Source organism: Lolium rigidum, chromosome 3 (genome assembly GCF_022539505.1).
Source record: "Lolium rigidum isolate FL_2022 chromosome 3, APGP_CSIRO_Lrig_0.1, whole genome shotgun sequence".
NCBI lineage: Eukaryota > Viridiplantae > Streptophyta > Magnoliopsida > Poales > Poaceae > Lolium > Lolium rigidum.
This window is the reverse complement of record NC_061510.1, coordinates 301301183-301320199: the sequence shown is the minus strand read 5'-3', so window position 1 is coordinate 301320199 and position 19017 is coordinate 301301183. Positions and strand designations below refer to the sequence as shown.

General features: G+C 43.2%; 2 protein-coding genes and 1 long non-coding RNA gene across 3 annotated transcripts; all 3 read right to left on the bottom strand.

Moving 5' to 3' along the window:
- Window positions 1-9843: 9843 nt before the first annotated feature.
- On the bottom strand, window positions 9844-12107 carry LOC124696754 (receptor-like protein 1; the record flags this gene model as incomplete). Its single annotated transcript, XM_047229434.1, has 1 exon — window positions 9844-12107. A coding segment is annotated over one exon (1995 nt), but the record flags the coding sequence as incomplete, so codon positions are not given.
- Window positions 12108-12504: 397 nt separating this feature from the next.
- Window positions 12505-13061, bottom strand: LOC124703628. Its single transcript, XR_007003187.1, has 3 exons — window positions 13001-13061; window positions 12692-12913; window positions 12505-12600 (listed from the first exon to the last, which is right to left on the bottom strand). It is a non-coding gene; the product is annotated as an uncharacterized LOC124703628 (long non-coding RNA).
- LOC124696753 (receptor-like protein 43) lies at window positions 13062-13680 on the bottom strand (the record flags this gene model as incomplete). Its single annotated transcript, XM_047229433.1, has 2 exons — window positions 13237-13680; window positions 13062-13147 (listed from the first exon to the last, which is right to left on the bottom strand). Coding segments are annotated over exons 1-2 (459 nt in total), but the record flags the coding sequence as incomplete, so codon positions are not given.
- Window positions 13681-19017: the final 5337 nt, after the last annotated feature.

Below are 19017 nucleotides of genomic sequence, written 5' to 3'. Positions count from 1 at the left end.
GCTGCAATCTTGTTGTGTTTAATGCTTGTCACTAGTGCACGAGTGGCATGATCTTAGATTTGACCTCTATAATTATTGCTTAGATTGTATCTACAAATTGTTTGCACATGTCTATGTCCGGAACCCGAGGCCCCGAGTGACGACAAGTCGGGATAACTGGAGGGGAAGGCTTAGATATGAGGATCACATGTTTTCACCAAGTATTAATGCTTTGCTCCAGGTGCTCTATTAAAAGGAGTACCTTAATTACCGAGTAGATTCCCTTAAGGCCCGGCTGCCACCGTACTGGTAGGGCAAAAGATGTTATGCAAGTTTCTCATTGCGAGCACGTATGACTATATATGGAAAACATGCCTACATGATTAATAAACTTGATGTTCTGTCTTAATGCTATTTCAATCCTATCAATTGCCCAACTGTAATTTGTTCACCCAACACTTGTTATTGGAGAGTTACCACTAGTGTAGATAGCTGGGAACCCCGGTCCATCTTTCATCATCAAATACTCACTCGGTCCTATATGCCATTAGAAGTAGTATCAACTATTTTCCGGTGTCATTGCCTGCGTGTTACTTGCTCTCTGTCTTTGTGTTACTATTACTATTGCTCTCATATTACTTGCTTGCTTTCACATCACCCCTCGTTACTAGTGCTTTTCCGAGTGCAGCTGAATTGACAACTCGGTTGTTAAGGCTTATAAGTATTCTTTGTCTCCCCTTGTGTCGAATCAATAAATTTGGGTTTTACTTCCCTCGAAGACTGATTGCGATCCCCTATACTTGTGGGTTATCAAGACTATTTTACGGCGCCGTTGCCGAGGAGCATAGCTCTACTCATAAGTTCACACGGGGAGTACACTCTACCTCTCTCTCTGTTTTTATTTTATTTTGTTTTGCTTAGTTTACTTTTGTCTAGTTTATTTGTGCTTAGTTTATTTCTGTCTAGTATTATTTTTCTTAGTTTATTTTGTCTAGTTTGTTTTTGTCTTGTTTTATTTTTCTTATATACCCGAAAATCCATAAAAATTTGAAAAACCAAAAAAATTAAAAACTGTTGTTATGGAAGAACCCACAACCTGTATGGAGCTTATAGAATTATATATGAATTATAGAGAATCAAGAAAGGGTAAAGTCATGAGTGCCGTGTTAGAAAAATTGAATACAATCGCTAAAATCTTGCTTAAACGCCATGATATAAACAGTTGCTCTAAACAGGATACTAAATATCTTAAATTCCAATGTGGCTTTAGTAAAGAAGTTTTAATTGCGAACTATCATTGGAATAACTATATTCATCTTGGATTCGAAGAAGTAGAACAATTTGTTTTATTTATGGGAGCTTCTGAAATAGAATCCTTCATGTCTAAAAATTATGAAATCTGTGTTGCTTGTAATGATCTTAAAGATTATGTCTCTTCTATCCTTGATTATTGCATAGAATATTACAGCAATAATCCTTATATCATTGATTATAAAGAGAGACTCATTCATGCACATGAATGCACTCACAAATTGCAGGAACCTGTGAAAGAAGAAATTGATGAACCTGAAAGCTCATTGGATGAAAAAGAGGAGGAGAGTGATGAACAAAAGGAGGAAAAATGGATTAGCTACCCATGCCAACCTTCTAATGAGAGTAACTCTTTATCTCTTACACTATTTGATTGTCCTCCATGCTTACCAAAGGAGGATGAATGTTATGTTCCTGTGGATTCTCTTGAAATATTCCTTATGAGTAAAACTTGTGAGAATAATTATGCTACTTGTTATCTATGATAATCCATGCTATTTTGATAAATCTTATGATAATGCTTTGTTTGTGCCTGATATCGAAATGCATGGTACTAAAGAGTTTTGCTTGGCAAATGTTTATGATAAAGCTCTAGATGATGGTCCTATGTTACTTGATAATATTAATTGTAGTACTAATGAAAATGGGATTGGAGAGGTCTTGACTTTATCTAGGAGTCCCATATCTTTTGAGATTGATCAATCATCTTGGTATATTATTGATAAAAGTGGTTTTGAAAGTTTTGATCCTATTATTTTTGAGCTTGATAAAAATTATGTGTTTGTAGATCATGAAAAGCATGCTGCATGTGATAGTTATATTGTTGAGTTTGTTCATGACGCTACTGAAAATTATTATGAGAGAGGAAAATATGGTTGTAGAAATTTTCATGGTACTAAAACACCTCTCTACATGCTGAAAATTTAGAGGTTACTCGTGTTTTATCTTCCTATGCTTGTCACTTTGTTCTTCATGAATTTATTTGTGTACAAGATTCCTATGCATAGAAAGTGGGTTAGACTTAAATTTTTTTTGAATTTTCTTCTTGATGCTCCTTTTGCTTCATTTTCTATTTTCCATGTAAGCATCATTAAAATCTTCTGCGCCTAGCTGAAAGGCGTTAAAGAAAAGCGCTTATGGGAGACAACCCATTATTTTATTTCTGTTTTTTTCTTTTATTTGAGTCAAGGAGTTTGCTTACTTCTGTAACTACTCATTTGTATCTTTATTTTATCGCATTGTTGTGCCAAGTAAAGTCTCTAATAGAAAATTGATGTTAGATTTGGATTTCTACCCAGAAACAGATTTTTAGCTGTCACGAATTTGAGTAGATCTCTCTGTAGGAGAACCTAAAAATTCTGCAAAAATTCACGCGTGATCCTCAGATATGTACGCAACGTTCATTAGTTTTGAGTTTTCTGATTTGAGCAACGGAAGTACCTCGAAAAAATCATGTTTACTGGCTGTTCTGTTTTGACAGATTCGGTCTCTGTTTTTTTGCATTGTCTCTTGTGGACTTTAAGTAAGGCTTTCTTGACGTGGAGAGTTGTAGCTAATGTTTTATTGAGTTCTTGCAATGTGTCACTACAGAACTGAAGTGGATTAAAGTTTTTTGAGCACTAACCCCTCTAATGAAGTTTATGAGAAGTTTGGTGCGGCAGAAGTTTTCAAGGGACAAGAGAGAAGGGTGATATAATGTGATCAAGAAGAGTGAAGAGCCTAAGCTTGGGGATGCCCCCGTGGGTCACCCAAGCATATTTCAAGAAGACTCAAGCGTCTAAGCTTGGGGATGCCCAAGGCATCCCCTTCTTCATCGAGCAACTTATCAGGTCATCTCTAGTGAAACTATATTTTAATTCTTCCACATTTTATGTGCTTTACTTGGAGCGTCTATGTGTTTTTATTTTTGTTTGTGTTTGAATAAATTCGGATCCTAGCAATCCTTGTGTGGGAGAGAGACACGCTCCGCTTTTTCATTTGAACACTTGTGTTCTTAATTTACTTTAATATTCATGGCGAAAGCTGAAAGCCGCTTCATTTATTGCTATTTGGTTGGAAACAGAAAATGCTTCATATTGTCTTGAATAATTTGATACTTGGCAATTGTTTTGAGCTCTCAAGTAGATCATGTTTAAGATCTTGCATCATGTAGTTTAAACCTATTAGTGGAGAACTACCGTAGAGCTTGTTGAAATTTGGTTTGCATGATTGGTCTCTCTAAGATCTAGATATTTTCTGGTAAAAGTGTTTGAGCAACAAGGAAGACAGGTGTAGAGTCTTATAATGCTTGCAATATGTTCTTATGTAAGTTTTGCTTGTATCGGTTCATACTTGTGTTTGCTTCAAACAACCTTGCTAGCCAAAGCCTTGTGCTTGAGAGGGAATGCTTCTCGTGCATCCAAAACCTTGAGCCAAAACCTATGCCATTGGTGTCCACCATAACTACCTACTATGTGGTATTTTTCTGCCATTCCAAGTAAATACTTCATGTGCTACCTTTAAACAATTCAAAACTTTATTACTCCTTATTTGTGTCAATGTTTTATAGCTCATGAGGAAGTATGTGGTGTTTTATCTTTCAATCTTGTTGGGCAGACTTTCACCAATGGACTAGTGGCTCATCCGCTTATCCAATAATTTTGCAAAAAGAGCTGACAACGGGGTTCCCAGCCCCAAATTAATTAGGGCCACGCTGAGCGTCGGTCGGCTGATTGTGGCCCAAAAATCGGTTGCATTCCACGCCGTTAGATCAACATCCGACGCACGAAATTAGTCATTATGGGAGTTTTGCATTTTGGTCCCCTATTGTTTACGAACTCAACCCGCGGTCCTATACCTCACCAGTTAATCAAAAAGATACATCTCTTTGGGCACAATCTTTCCAATATTTACAACGAAATGCCACCAGTAAGGATAGATATGTAACAAAATGAGTATTACAACAAAATCCATCACTCTGTGTACAAAAATAATATACTATTACAACAAATCATCATAAATTTTTTGTAAACAACCAATGCTACAAAAAGTGGTTAAGCGACATTTTTTAATGCAATTTGATTTACAATAAAAATTGCCATCAATATTTACAAAAAATGGAAACGATTACAACAAAAATTGGAGCATATTACAGGAAAAATTCTTATATTTGCAAATAATGCAAAGTGGTAAGCAATAATTAATTTTCTACATATTGATTTACAACATAAATAACCAACTATTTTTATAAAAGTGAAAAATGATTACAACAAAAAAATCCATATGTTCGCAAACAATGCAAAAGTGGTTAAGCAACATTTAGTTTGCTACATATTGAATTACAACAAAAATCACCTAGTATTTTTTACAAAAGTCACAAGCGATCACAACAAAATTCCATATGTTCGCAAATAATAAAAGTGGTCAAAGCAACAATAATTTTCTACAGATTGAATTACAATAAAAATAATCAACTATTTTTACAAAAGTCACAAATAACTACAATAAAAATTCCTAACCATGCATGCGGCCCTAGTATGCATTTAGCTAACTAGCGGCAAGCTAACTAAGCAACGATGCATTTAACTAGCTAGGAGCAAGTTAACTCCGCGCGCGAGCATGCACTGCTAGGCTGCTACTACTAGCTAGCAGCGCGCATGCATGCTAGGCTGTGTGTGGGAATACCGAATACGTGTATGGGTCAAAGCGTGGACGTGACCGGCGCCGTGCGAGCGCGACCGATCTTTTGCTCCAGATCGGTCGGCCGGGTGGAAGCATTTTCCAATTAATTAACCTTCACTAATAATTCTCTTCACATGTTTTGCCCTGATTCATCAGCAAGCAACTTAATTTTGCAAATAGACACTCCTCCATGGTATGTGAAATGTTGGAAGGCACCCGAGGATTCGGTTAGCCATGGCTTGTGAAAGCAAAAGGTTGGGAGGAGTGTCATCTATAAATAAAACTAAAACACATGTGTAAACAAAAGAGAAGAGGGATGATCTACCTTGCTAGTAGAGATAACGTCCTTCATGGGAGCCGCTCTTTGAAAGTCTGTTTGACAAGGGGGTTAGAGTGCCCACTACCATTCATTGACAACAACAAACACCTCTCAAAACTTTATTTGTATGCTCTCTATATGATTTCAAAACTTAAAAAGCTCTAGCACATGATTTAATCCCTGCTTCCCTCTGCGAAGGGCCTTTCTTTTACTTTATGTTGAGTCGGTTTACCTACTCCTTTCTATCTTAGAAGCAAACACTTGTGTCAAGCTGTGTGCGTTGATTCTTACATGCTTGCTTATTGCACTTATTATATTACTTTGTGTTGACAATTATCCATGAGATATGCATGTTGAAAGTTGAAAGCAATTGCTGAAACTTAAATCTTCCTTTGTGTTGCTTCAAAACCTCTTATTAAGAATTTATTGCTTTATGAGTTAACTCTTATGCAAGACTTTTTGATGCTTGTCTTGAGAGTACTATTCATGAAAAGTTTTTGCTATATGTTTAGTCATTATCTATTTGTTAGCAAACTATAGATCATTGCCTTGAGTCACTTCATTCATCTCATATGCTTTACAATAGTATGATCAAGATTATGTTGGTAGCATGTCACTTCAGAAATTATTCTTTTTATCGTTTACCTACTCGAGGGCGAGTAGAAACTAAGCTTGGGGATGCTTGATACGTCTCCAACGTATCTATAATTTCTGATGTTCCATGCTAGTTTTATGACAATACCTACATGTTTGCTCACACTTTATAATGTTTTTATGCATTTTCCGGGACTAACCTATTAACAAGATGCCGAGGTGCCAGTCCTGTTTTCTGCTGTTTTTGGTTCCAGAAAAGCTGTTCGGGCAATATTCTCGGAATTCGACGAAACAAAAGCCAAACCTCCTATTTCTCCGAGGGACACACGGAGACAGAAGGGCAAGCCAGGGGGAGGCCCACGGCCTCTAGACCATAGGGGGCGCGGCCAAGGAGGGGGGCGCGCTGGCATATGGGGTGGGCCCCCCGGGCACCCCCTCGCGCCGCCCTTTCGCCTATATATTCCCTCGCGACGCGAAAACCCTACATCAATAGATCATACTCCAGAAAGACTCCCGGAGCGCCGCCGCCATCGCGAAACCTAGTTTCGGGGGTCAGAAGTTCCTGTTTCGGCACCCTGCCGGGACGAGGATCGACCCCCGGAGCCTTCTCCATCGACGCCACCGCCTCCATCATGCTCCGTGAGTAGTTCCCCCATGGACTACGGGTTCTAGCAGTAGCTAGTTGGTACTCTCTCTCCCATGTACTTCAATACAATGATCTCATGAGCTGCCTTACATGATTGAGATCTATCTGATGTAATCGGTGTTGTGTTTGTTGGGATCCGATGAATTGTTACATTATGATCAGTCTATCTATAAAGTTTGTGAAGTTATTGTTGCTGCAATCTTGTTGTGTTTAATGCTTGTCACTAGTGCACGAGTGGCATGATCTTAGATTTGACCTCTATAATTATTGCTTAGATTGTATCTACAAATTGTTTGCACATGTCTATGTCCGGAACCCGAGGCCCCAGAGTGACAACAACTGGGATAACTGGAGGGGAAGGCTTAGATATGAGGATCACATGTTTTCACCAAGTGTTAATGCTTTGCTCCAGGTGCTCTATTAAAAGGAGTACCTTAATTACCGATAGATTCCCTTGAGGCCCGGACTGCCACCGTGCTGGTAGGACAAAAGATGTTATGCAAGTTTCTCATTGCGAGCACGTATGACTATATATGGAAAACATGCCTACATGATTAATAAACTTGATGTTCGTCTTAATGCTATTTCAATCCTATCAATTGCCCAACTGTAATTTGTTCACCCAACACTTGTTATTGGAGAGTTACCACTAGTGTAGATAGTTGGGAACCCCGGTCCATCTTTCATCATCAAATACTCACTCGGTCCTATATGCCATTAGAAGTAGTATCAACTATTTTACTGGTGCCATTGCCTGCGTATTCACTGCTACTGCTGCTGTGTATTCTTGTTACTATTGCTCTCATATTACTGTTGCTTTCACATCACCCCTGTTACTAGTGCTTTTCCAGGTGCAGCTGAATTGACAACTCAGTTGTTAAGGCTTATAAGTATTCTTTGTCTCCCCTTGTGTCGAATCAATAAATTTGGGTTTTACTTCTCTCGAAGACTGTTGCGATCCCCTATACTTGTGGGTTATCAACAACTCGAAAGCGTCCACATAATTCCAGACAAGCAGCAGTAGGTCATGCCTCTATGCAGCGTGATCCGAAGCTGGGTAACTAGCATACTCCCGTCCCGATGGCTTTCCGCCCTTTGGCCCCATGTTCTTCCCCCTTCTGTGAGGATACCACTAGGGTATTGTCAAGTAGGCAACAAAAATATATGAGCCTCCATCAGTCTCATCGAAATAACCATCATATAGCTTACTATCACGAATGAAGTTATGCAAACACATGCACGCGGTGATGATCTTCGTTTGCGTCTCTGTTCCGAGTAAAATGGTATAGAAAGCATCTTCAGAACACCAAATGCTCTTTCAGTGATCTTGTTTCAAATACTAACAGTCAAGCTAAAACCGAAATTTAAATCAACGTGGGAACCAGAAACTTAAATGAGAGAGAGCCAGAAACGAATAGTTGATGATGGCCCCTGCATGAGGCCATCGAGACTATGCAGTTCTTCGTTCCGAAGTGTGCCGAAGAAGCGACCCACCACACATGGTTGTCCATGGCCTCCTAGGTGGGATCGACACGCTCCTCTGGCTGAAGGCGGCGGCCCGGATCTCGTGGAACCAGTGGCCCGTTCCAGCGTGGGTGCCGAAGGGAAGGCGATGCCGTTAACGGCCATCTTCCACCCACCATTGCTGGGCAGGCGCATGTCCGGCGCCACCGGATAGTGCGCCTCATACAACTCCCATTCCTCACAACCGTGAGGCTGCCGCATCCTAAACTGTTTGTGGTGGGCGGCCGCTCGACATTGTTGCTCTACGAGGGGACGCCGAGAGAGAGAACGACACGAATGGTGTGTATGCAACGAGTGGATGGGGACTCCTTTTATATGACGAAGGTAGGCAAAGAGACGGGTGGGGATGGTGACGCATTAACATCGGCGCACATGGTAACATGATCATACATGATGAGACGCTTCGCTGCACGGGCGTGGGAAAACTGCGCGGTGGTAGGAAAAGCTGCGCCTGCATTTATGTTGCTTGACCAGAATTAGGTGATAGGTTAAACGCGCAGCCAAACCCCTCCGTGGCTAGCGCGAGGACCCTGACACTCGCTGCATCACTTCGTGTTGGGTCCGACGCCCCCACAACCACCCTATGTAGTAGGAACGGGCAGGAGGCGCCAGACAACGAATGTGCAGCTGGACGTGGGGTTTTTTTTTTGCAGCTGGACGTGGTTAGTACGCCTAAATTTTGTTTTTTAGGGAGCCTGAAATCAATGGTAAGGAAATCGGTAATCGTTAACTGCTCGGTCGGTTTGGGAGTAGCGATTAATCGGAATTCGGACGATTAACTGATTTAATCGGTCAGCTATTAATCGGTGTAACCTACACAAATTAGCACGTAAAAACAGTTTATATAAGAAAAATAATAGTATATGAGCCTCTATATGTCTGGCCCTACTTCTCCAGAGTCTAAAATCCCAGAAAAACATGTATGCTTCTCCGTGACCTAATCTTCAAGGTCACGAGCGAATCAGGATCCACTAGTCGAACCCGCGTTTCTTCCTTCCACTTCTTATCCTCTCACCTTTGAAGTTTATCTTCTCCCATCACCTACTTAGGGTACGACCCCTCTTATACCTGAACCACCTAACCTATCGAAGGCGCCCTTGAGCTCCTGCACGAGCTACTCAAGGTGGTCGAGCTCCTGTATCTAGGCAACTGAGAGTAACTAGTCTAGGAGGGCAAGGAACTAGTTGGAAACAGCGGAATTCGAGCTATTGGAGGCTGCAATCAAGCGGGAGCTTTGCAAAACCTACTTTATTAGGAAGGGGTAGCGCCTGTACTAGCTATATGCATTGAAAAGTTTATAACTTTTTTGACCAAGTGCAGTAGTTAATCGGGAACATACCTAGTAATCGGACTTTCAGTACGATTAATCGGGTTAAAGGATTAACACAAGAGATTAATGGTAATCGACACGGTCCGGCCACTAGTAGCGATTAATCGGCCTAGTAATCGCTGAATCGGCCTAGTTTTTGAACAGTGCCTGAAATATAATTATACTATATATAAAAGTTGTTGGTGTTTGCTGCCTCTTCATTCATTTAGTCATTGTTCAAGTGCACATGAAAAGTGCCATATCAAAATTGCTACACGAAACAATCTTTTGGACAATTTGCACCATTCCTCTTCTCGTTTATGCTCGAAAAATACTACTGCCTCTTCTAGTCCATCTTCCGAAAAATATAGTTACTCCACGAACATTTATCGCATGTACTACCATTATCTTTTATCGAAAAAATACTACAGTCATCTTCTATGATACCTTAATAAAAATATACTTACAATACGTCCTGAAAAATTTATTTGCTTCACCGTATGTCGCTTCAAAAATATATTTACTTACAATTATCTAGAGATTTTTGTCCGCACTACCATCTTTTTCCACCGCATCACAATCAGCCTACACGACGTGGGAAAAAAATAAATACTATATATAGAAGCTGTTGGTGTTTGCTGCCTCTTCATTCATTTGGTCAATCTTTGGGACAATTTGCACCATTCGGCTTCTCTTTTATGCTCGAAACCTACTACTGCATCTTCTAGTATAAGGTACATGCATGGCGACCAATTTTTCCTTTGGACAGACTACAGCTTGAGCATTACAGACCTTCCGTAGGGATGGCAAAATGAGAATCCAATGGTGGCCCAAAATGCCAACACGAACGTGGCAGCGGTGACCACGTATAGCACTGGATCACCAAACATCTCACCCACATGTTCCTCCGGCGCTGGATCTGGACCGGGAGCAGTGCACATGTTGCCATGTGTGATCTTGTGAAGGTTGGTGTTTGCTAGGTAGCTCTGTATGCCGAACGACCCGAGCTGACCAGAGTTCGGTATGCATCCTGACAAGTTGTTGTATGCCACGGAGAAGACCCCTAATGATGATAACTGGGTTAACTGCTGAGGTATCAGTCCACTCAACTCATTGTGGGAGAGGTCCAAGCTTTCTATCTCCTTCATGCCACCAAAGGTTGCTGGGATTGGGCCAACAAAAAAATTGTATGACAGGTTAAGGGATTTGATACGGCTTAGATTTCCTAGCTCCCAAGGAATTTCTCCATCCAGCATGTTTGCAGACAGGTCGATGCCAGACATCGAAAGAAAGAAACTGCGACCATATGTGTACAGATTCCCTTTTGTAGCAAAGGCGAAGCTTTTGAAGTCATAGGAATTACTGTACTTTTTGGGGGTATAGAAATTTCTGTAGAAGTAGGATATAAACCCGTGGACTGGCTGAAAAATCTGATCATCTGTCTCGCCTTTGAAAGAGATATTACCAATACATGCTGGTAATGAACCTGAAAGCTTGTTATGTGACAAATCAATTATCCTCAAGTACAGGAGTTTGCACAGGATTGGACTGATCTGCCCTTCAAACTTGTTTCCACTCAAGAAAAGTAGCCTGGTGTTACCAAGATAGCGTACCCAGTGAAGGTTGCCCGTGAACTGATTGTGTCTTATATCCAAAGCAACCAGACTTGATGTGTTGAAAAAGGAATACGAGATATCGCCAGATAAGGAGTTCCCAGACAAGTTAAGAAAATTGAGCAATAGAAAGCTACAGTTTGGCACAGACCCTGCAAGGTTGTTGCTAGATAGATCGAAAAGTCGAATTCCTGCCAAGCCACAAATTTGAGGATGAATTTTGCCGGCCAGACGATTGCCTGAAAGATTCTGGATCACCAAAGAAGACAGATTCCACAATGACATATCGAGTCTGCCAGACAGCTCGTTATCATGCAAATCCATGATTTCTAAAACCCCTGACAGGTCATGAGATATTGTCCCTTCAAATTTGTTACCGTCCAGGCACAATTCTGACATAATGGACAGATTATTCATCCCACCAAAAATCACACCACCAAGCTTGTTGTTTGATACCTTCAAGGTCATTAGCATGGGATAATTAGTGAACACACAAGCTGGAACTTCCCCAGAAAGTTTGTTGTTCGATAGGTCTAAATGTTGCATTAAGCTGATCTCGCACAGTGAAGATGGTATGTGCCCAAGGAGGTTATTATTAGAAAAATCCAGAACAGACAAACATGGAAACATTGAGCTGATGTTAGCCGGCAGCTGTCCTGCAATATGGTTCATGTGTATGTTGATAACATGGAGAAAAGATTGGGTATGCCATATTGGGTCCAACAATCCAGTTAGCGAGTTATTTCCAAGATTTAGATACTGTAGTGTTGCTTCCTTTGTAAACAGCCAATTCGGCATGCTACCTGACAAGTTATTGTTGGATAAATCAACCACCTCTAGATGACGCTGTGTGTGTAAAAAACGTGGTTCTGCAATAATGCTCTTGTCAAGATCACAACCAGAGAGTAATAGCTGTTTCAACTGGAACAGAGGTGTCCATCCAGGAATATTGACATCAACAACTAGGTTAGCATTGCCTGAAAGGTCTATCACTTCTAGTTTTGTCAGGTTTCCAAGCCAAATGAAAGAAAGCCTACCACTCAAATTGTTTTGGGAAAACCGCAGACTCTTAAGCGACAATGGAAGATTCAAAGATGGATTTATCGGAATTGGTCCGCTGAAGATATTTGTTGAGAGATTCAACCGTTCAATAATTTTTTTTTCGAAAAAGGGCGCTTTATTACTTCAAAGTTTCGTAATACACCCGGCCTCTGCATAACTATGATGCACACAGCCGTTCAACCGTTCAATATGTGGAAGATAAAACAAGAATGCTGGAATGTTTCCGCTGAATTGGTTGGAACTCAAATACAACCCTCGTAGTTTCTTGAGATTTTCAAATGCTGTAAACAAAGTGAAATCATGTATCAATTAGAAGCAGTGACAACATTAATATTATTGATATAAGAGGGAAATTCGCATTCTGTACCTTGTTCAGACGGAAGAGCTCCACTCATGTTATTATAATGGAGATTTAAGACTTCAAGTGGAACTGGTTCTGGAGACAAACTAATAGGAAAACGTCCCTCAAAATTATTGTATGAGAGGTCTAGGAACTTCAGATGAGGAAGTGCAAATAATGATACAGGGAGAGATCCTCTGAACTGGTTGGCAGACAAATTCAAGTTCCTGATGTTTTGAAAGGCTGTGATGCATGCAAGTAATATAATTATTACAGGTAGTACAACGAGTGAAACATGAACTTCTTATTTCGAATATAAGCAAGTTTTTTTTACCAGCAACGGGTAAAGTTCCATTGAGCTGATTAGAGCTAAGATCCAAGACTTGAAGAGAAATTGGTCTTGACGCTGAGCTAATTGGAATATGCCCACCAAAGAAATTTGCTGAGAGATCTAGGATCTTTAGGTGTGGAAGTGAAAATAGTGATTCCGGGAGGTTTCCGTGGCAGCTATTCGAAGTCATATTCAATTGTCGCAAGTTCCTAAGATTTTTAACAGCTGCAAAGTGTGCAAGTACATGTGACGTTTATGGATATAAAATGTCAACCTCTACCTTACTAGACTGTAAGTAGTAAACTTAAATACCTGTGCCGGGAAGACCTCTGGTGATGTTGTTATCGTTGAGCGCTAATACTTCCAGTGAAACCATTTCTCCGATAAATTCTGGGAAACCCACTCCCCACATAGTGCCACTGAGGTCGAGATATCGAAGCTTGGCTAACCCAACTAATCCTGCAGGTATTTTTGTTTGTACAGTTACGAGAAACGGGAAGCGACCACATGTACATGTTATTCTAAGAGAATTTGGAGCACAGACGTACCTTTCAAGCTTAAGGAACAAGGGGAATTGTATGATAGATCTAGGTACTGAAGCTCATGGAATACAGAAAACACAGTCGAGTTCAAAAACCAATGGCCATCTCCCTCTGTTGTTGCATATACAGAGGAAAGGTCAAGATGGGACACTCGCTGTGTTCTATTGTTGCATTTGACATGCTTCCACGAGCAGCAATCATGATCATCCTTCCTCCATGAATCAGGCACCTCCAGGGAGTGCGCTCTCATCAGAGAAGACCGGATCTCCAGTAGTGCAGCCCTCTCCTCCACGGAGCAGCCATAGGACACGTGAAGCATGAACTGTAACAGTAGAAATGGGACCAGGGAGAACTGTCCCCATGGCGAGAGGCTACCCATCTGCAGATGATAAGATTTTTCCTTCTCCTGCCGGTGTCATATACACAACTGTTGGACTGTAGTTGCTAGACTTTGAGGATAATATGGTGGGTGTTTCTAACGTTTTGCAGGCTTTGCTTTATCTTACGCTAGCTTTGTACGAATTATAGACAAGGACATGCAAGGACACACACACTGTTGGTTATCTTGGACCAAGACTTGAGCGATCGATATCATCCGCACAAAATTAAAATCTTGTTAAAGATATATATCGATGTACTGGCAAGGTTCTACCAAGATATAAGGATTGGAGTTCTAATAGCACCAATCGAAAATCCAAAAAAGAAATGAAGCAAGATCTTCTTGGAAATAGGTGCGAGAAGAGACTAGTATACTATATATAAAAGCTGAGCAACCCCACAGTAGTCCGGGTACTGTTCATGCACATTTTTACGTTTTTTATTTCTTTATTTTTTATAATATTTTTCCGTAGTAATTTTTTGTGTAAATACTCAACTTTCATCGTAGTTTTCATGGGTAGAAATACTCAACTTTTACATGAATCTTCTATTTATTTGTCATCACTAAAAATATTTTCCACGTAATTTGCCACGTGCCGATGTCTACTACGAAGCAGCCCGTTAACTATCTAATATTAATATTTTCAGTGCGGTAATTTCTCAATGGTGCATAAACTTGCTATTTTTTACACGAATATTCAACCTCAACCGTAGTTAATTTTTTCCTGATGCATAATTCTCCGACAATACTTAGGAAAAATCCAAGATTCGTCATCTTTTCCACACAGGAAAAAATATTGTTTACCTCAAAAAAATATTATGCCCTTCTACTGTATCATTGGAAAAAACTATATTTACTCCACCTTCCGTCGCCTCTTTTACCCGGGGAGAATACTATTGCCTCCTTCTACCTTTAGAAACCTGTACTTATTTCAAGTGCCAGCTCTTTTAAGCCACAGAAAATATTAGCATCTTTCTTCCGTATAAACTACGAAGACAAAGACTCTCCACCATCCACCAACTATTTTAGTCGGGAAAATAGTACTGTCTTCTTTATAGTATATCTCAAAAATAGTTTTTATCTGTTATAACCTTTTAACCGCCCTGAGTTCATGCTACCATTTTTTCGATCACCTATGATTATCTCTTGTTTTTTATACATACTACCATCTTATTTCATTGCTTTGGAATTACCTATGGCCGTTTAAAAAATGAACCATGGCACAGTGATCCTGTACCAACCCTTCTATAGTATTTCAGTAACCTACACATTGTAGTACTTCTACAATAATACAACCAGGCTGCCTTTCCCCGCCGGCCCAACGCCGCCTTCGTCTCCAGTCGCCTCCCCCGGCCCCATCTCCGACTCCAATCGCCTGGCCTCTGCTCGGTCGGTTGGCCCTGCCCGGCTGCCCCCAGCTCGGCTCGTCCCCGGCTGCCTTCGATGGACGCCGACGAGGAGGCTCGCTGGATCGAAGAGGAGGCAGCAGAGGTTGAAGAACAGGAAGCACGCAAGAGGGCACGGTTGATTTCCCTCCCCCTTACTAGTGTTTAATTAGTAGCTCAGTGGCTCAATGAATTGATGATTTGCAATGTTGAGAAAGATATATTTGTCAAAATTGATGAGAAGAAGATTATGCTACGTTTCCATTTCTACAACAACTGTAGAGGTCATCTTTCGCGGGGCTTTCGTCTTCTAAGGTTAGATGCAACTTAATGGTATGATACTATCTTATCAAAATATAATCTATTTTGGGGAAATGCACTTTGGCTCATAGGAGCATTTGCTCCCTTTGTGTGAATCTACATTTTGAAGTGTCAAAAAATTCTAAATTAAACTTTTTACATGTACATCTAGACATTTTATATTGATACATAAATTTTCAAAAAAAGAAAAAAATTATGTGGCTCCTGTAAAAAAGACAAATTTTAATGTTGTAACACGACTACGTACATCTCATTTTATGTCTTTTTTGTACACACCACACAAAATGTTGTTTTTCCACGAAAACTTGTATACGAACATAGAATGTCACGATGTACACCAAAAAATTTATGTCAATTTTTTTTACATTTTTAAAATTAATTTTTAATTATTTTATATAATGGGAGTATTTCCTCCTATGAGCCAAAACGCCACCTCCTCTATTTTGGTATTTTTGTTTTACAGTTATTTTGTTGTTGTACTTGATGAAATATGCAAATTGAATATGTTTGGACCTCTTTTGTTGAATACATTTGCTCTTTTCCGTCAAAAAAGAATTTTAGAGCTTGGTTTCGACCCTCCTCAGTTCAATTCCTGCCTCCGCCACTGCAACCAGCAATCTAACGGTCAAGAGCGCGACGTGCCGCCGCAGCAAGCCTCCTAGTTTGTTTGAGGGATGGTTTAGAGCATCTCCAGCCGCGTCCCCCAAAGCGTCCCCCAAAGGGATTTGGGGCGCGCCGGACAAAAAATGCGTTCCAGCCGCGTCCCCCAAAGCCCATTTTTGTCCGGCGCGCCCCGATACGGTGTCCGGCGCCCGAGCCCGTCCCCGTCCCACGGGGGACGCACCGGGGACGCCGGACACACCGAAAAGCGAGGCGGGGAGTGGCGGGGCCGACTCGTCAGCGGCTCAATAAATTTTAACCTAACCGTCGCCTACCTCATGACGGAAGTTATTGGCGCGCAGCGATGGTGCAGTTCCCGCAGCGACGGTGCAGTTCCCGCAGCGATGGTGCAGTTCCCGCAGAGCCGCAGCGACGCGTCCCGTCGCGCCAAGCTCTGCGTGCCGGCGTTAATGAGCGCCACCGCTCCTCCGCCTCCTTCCGGCCTATAAACGACCGCCTCTCATCGTCCCTCTCACACACAAACCCTAGTGCCTCTCTCCCAAACCCTAGCCGCCACCATCTCAAAAAAACTCGACGCTATGTCTGGTAGAGGCGGAGGCCGACCTCGCGGCCGTGGTCGTGGTCGTGGTCGTGGTCGTGGCCGCGGCAGAGGTGAACGCTCGCCGTCGCCTCCCACGCCGCCGGCTTCATCGTCGGAGATGGACGTGGAGCTGGACATGCTGTTCGAGTTCGTCCTCGTCCTCAAGGGCGACCCGCGCGGCATCCAGAGGCTGCCGGACTCCTTCGCCGACTACGTCGCCGGCGACGACCGCCCGCGCACGATGCATCTGCGGGAGGCTGCGTGCGGCTACTACCGGTGGATCGTCGACGTGATCTACGACGCTCGCGGCAAGATGTACCTCAACATCGGCTGGGAGAAGTTCGCGCGGCACCACAGCCTCGAAGCCGGCTTCATCCTCCCCGTTCTCCTACTTCGGCGACGAGGACATGAGCGTCAAGGTCTTCGACGAGACGCGGCTGCCGCCGGGACTACCACGGCGACAAGCACCGACGAGGAGGACGACCGAGTGTTGTTTTCTTCGCAGCGAACACGTGCACGAAGTTTCCGGATGTTCGCCTCATCGGTAGAACCAACAAGGGCACCATCCTCCCGCTGGATTTTCCAGTTTAGGTGACTTGGGTGTGCCTCGAGTGTTCTTTCTTAGCAGCGAACACAGGAAACCTTCGATGCACGGCCTAGTTAGGTTTAGTTTCTTTGCAAAATTTTATATTTGTGTCCACGACGGTTCAAACTATGTATTAGTTTGTGGAAAACCATGTTCCAAACTGTGTCTTCGTGTAAACCACGTTCCAAATTATGTATTAGTTTGTGGAAATTGAAATAAAAATATCAAAAAAAAAGTATTTTAAATATTTGGGGGAGGCGTTTGGGGAACGCGGCTGGGGAGCGACGTCCCCCAAAGGCGGCACGAACAAAACACGTCCCCCAAACGCTCAATGCGACGCAGTTTAGGGGACACTTTGGGAGACGCGGCTGGAGATGCTCTTAGGGATGCCATGCTGAAGGATGGATCAGTTAATTAGTGTGTGGCCCGGCCTGTGCGGGCAGAGCGGCGGCACGGTAACTGTCGGGCTTTACCGACCATTATCCAGGACGACAGCTTGGATCACCGATTTGGATTGTACATCGGTTTATCTACGGCCCACACGAGAAAATATAGTTGATCCATATAAGCAAGACGCCCAGGGAGAAACAGTTGGAGCTCACCGTCCAAAGAAAGGAGAAGCAGTGTAGTTCTCGTGGACGCCGCCCACCATGATTAATGCTTCCGCAACCGCCTCCGAAGCGGCCGGTGACGATCATGATTGGTCGGAACTGCCGGAGGACATACTCCTGATGTTCATGGAGGCGCTGGAGATTCCCGACCTCGTCCGCTCAGGCGCTGTCTGCGCGTCTTGGCACACGGCATACGCCGCCTTCCGCTGCCTCCACCTCCCCCTCCCGATCTCCCGGAAGCAGCTCCCCTGCCTCCTCTACGCATGCCAAGACTACGCCCCCGACTCCGCCGTCCTCTGCTGCCCCTTCACCGGCGATTCGGTCCGGGTCCCCCTCCCTCTGCCCCCGCTCACCCGCCACTGCACTGTCGGCTCGGCGCACGGCTGGCTCGTCACCGCCGACGAAGCTGCCAACCTGCAGCTCCTCAACCCCGTCACCGGCGCCCAGGCCGCCCTCCCGCCAATCACCGGTATCCACCACGTCGAGATCTGTACCGACGTAGACGGCGACGGCCGCCACATGTACAATGTCTTCTACATGGGCGACCCGGAGCCGATCCCCTTCCACGCGCGCAAGGCCCGGGACTGCATGTACGACCGTATTATCCTCTCCTGCAGCCCGTCGGCCGGGAGCGCTTGCATCGCGCTCCTCGTGCACATGCCGGCTGGGGAGCTCTCCTATGCCCGGCTAGGCGACGAGCGATGGACGTGGATCTCGCCGGCCGATCACGAGTGTATGGGCGAAAGCTGGGGCTTTATGGATGCTTTCTACAACGAGGACCAAGGTATGTTTTACGTGCTTCACGGCCATAGATCCGTCTTCACCTTGAACTTCAATGGGCCGTCCCTTGTTGTGAAAAAGATCACGCCCACGGAGAGGAATGGGGATGAGCCTTCCAGCATGTACATCCTGCAAGCGCCATGGGGCGATATCTTGCAAATATGGAGGTGGAGGAGCTACATCGAATCGTCCACGCCTGTTGAGCTTCCTACAGATCTGGCGGGTTGCAGTGAAGATGACATAGACCGGTACATTGAGCTCAGGACAACCGAAATAGAGATTTATAAGGTTGACCTTGACGACCAGAAGCTTGTCAAGATGACAAGCTTGCCGGATCATGCATTATTCCTAGGTTACAATGGCACAATGTGTCTTCCTACCAAGGATTTTCCAACACTCAAGTCCAACTGTGCCTACATCACGGATGACTCATGTGAGTATGTCAACATGTGTAAGCATAACTGGCGAGAAATAGGTGTTTGGGACATGGAAAGCAAGAGCTTGCAGACCTTCGACAGTGCTCT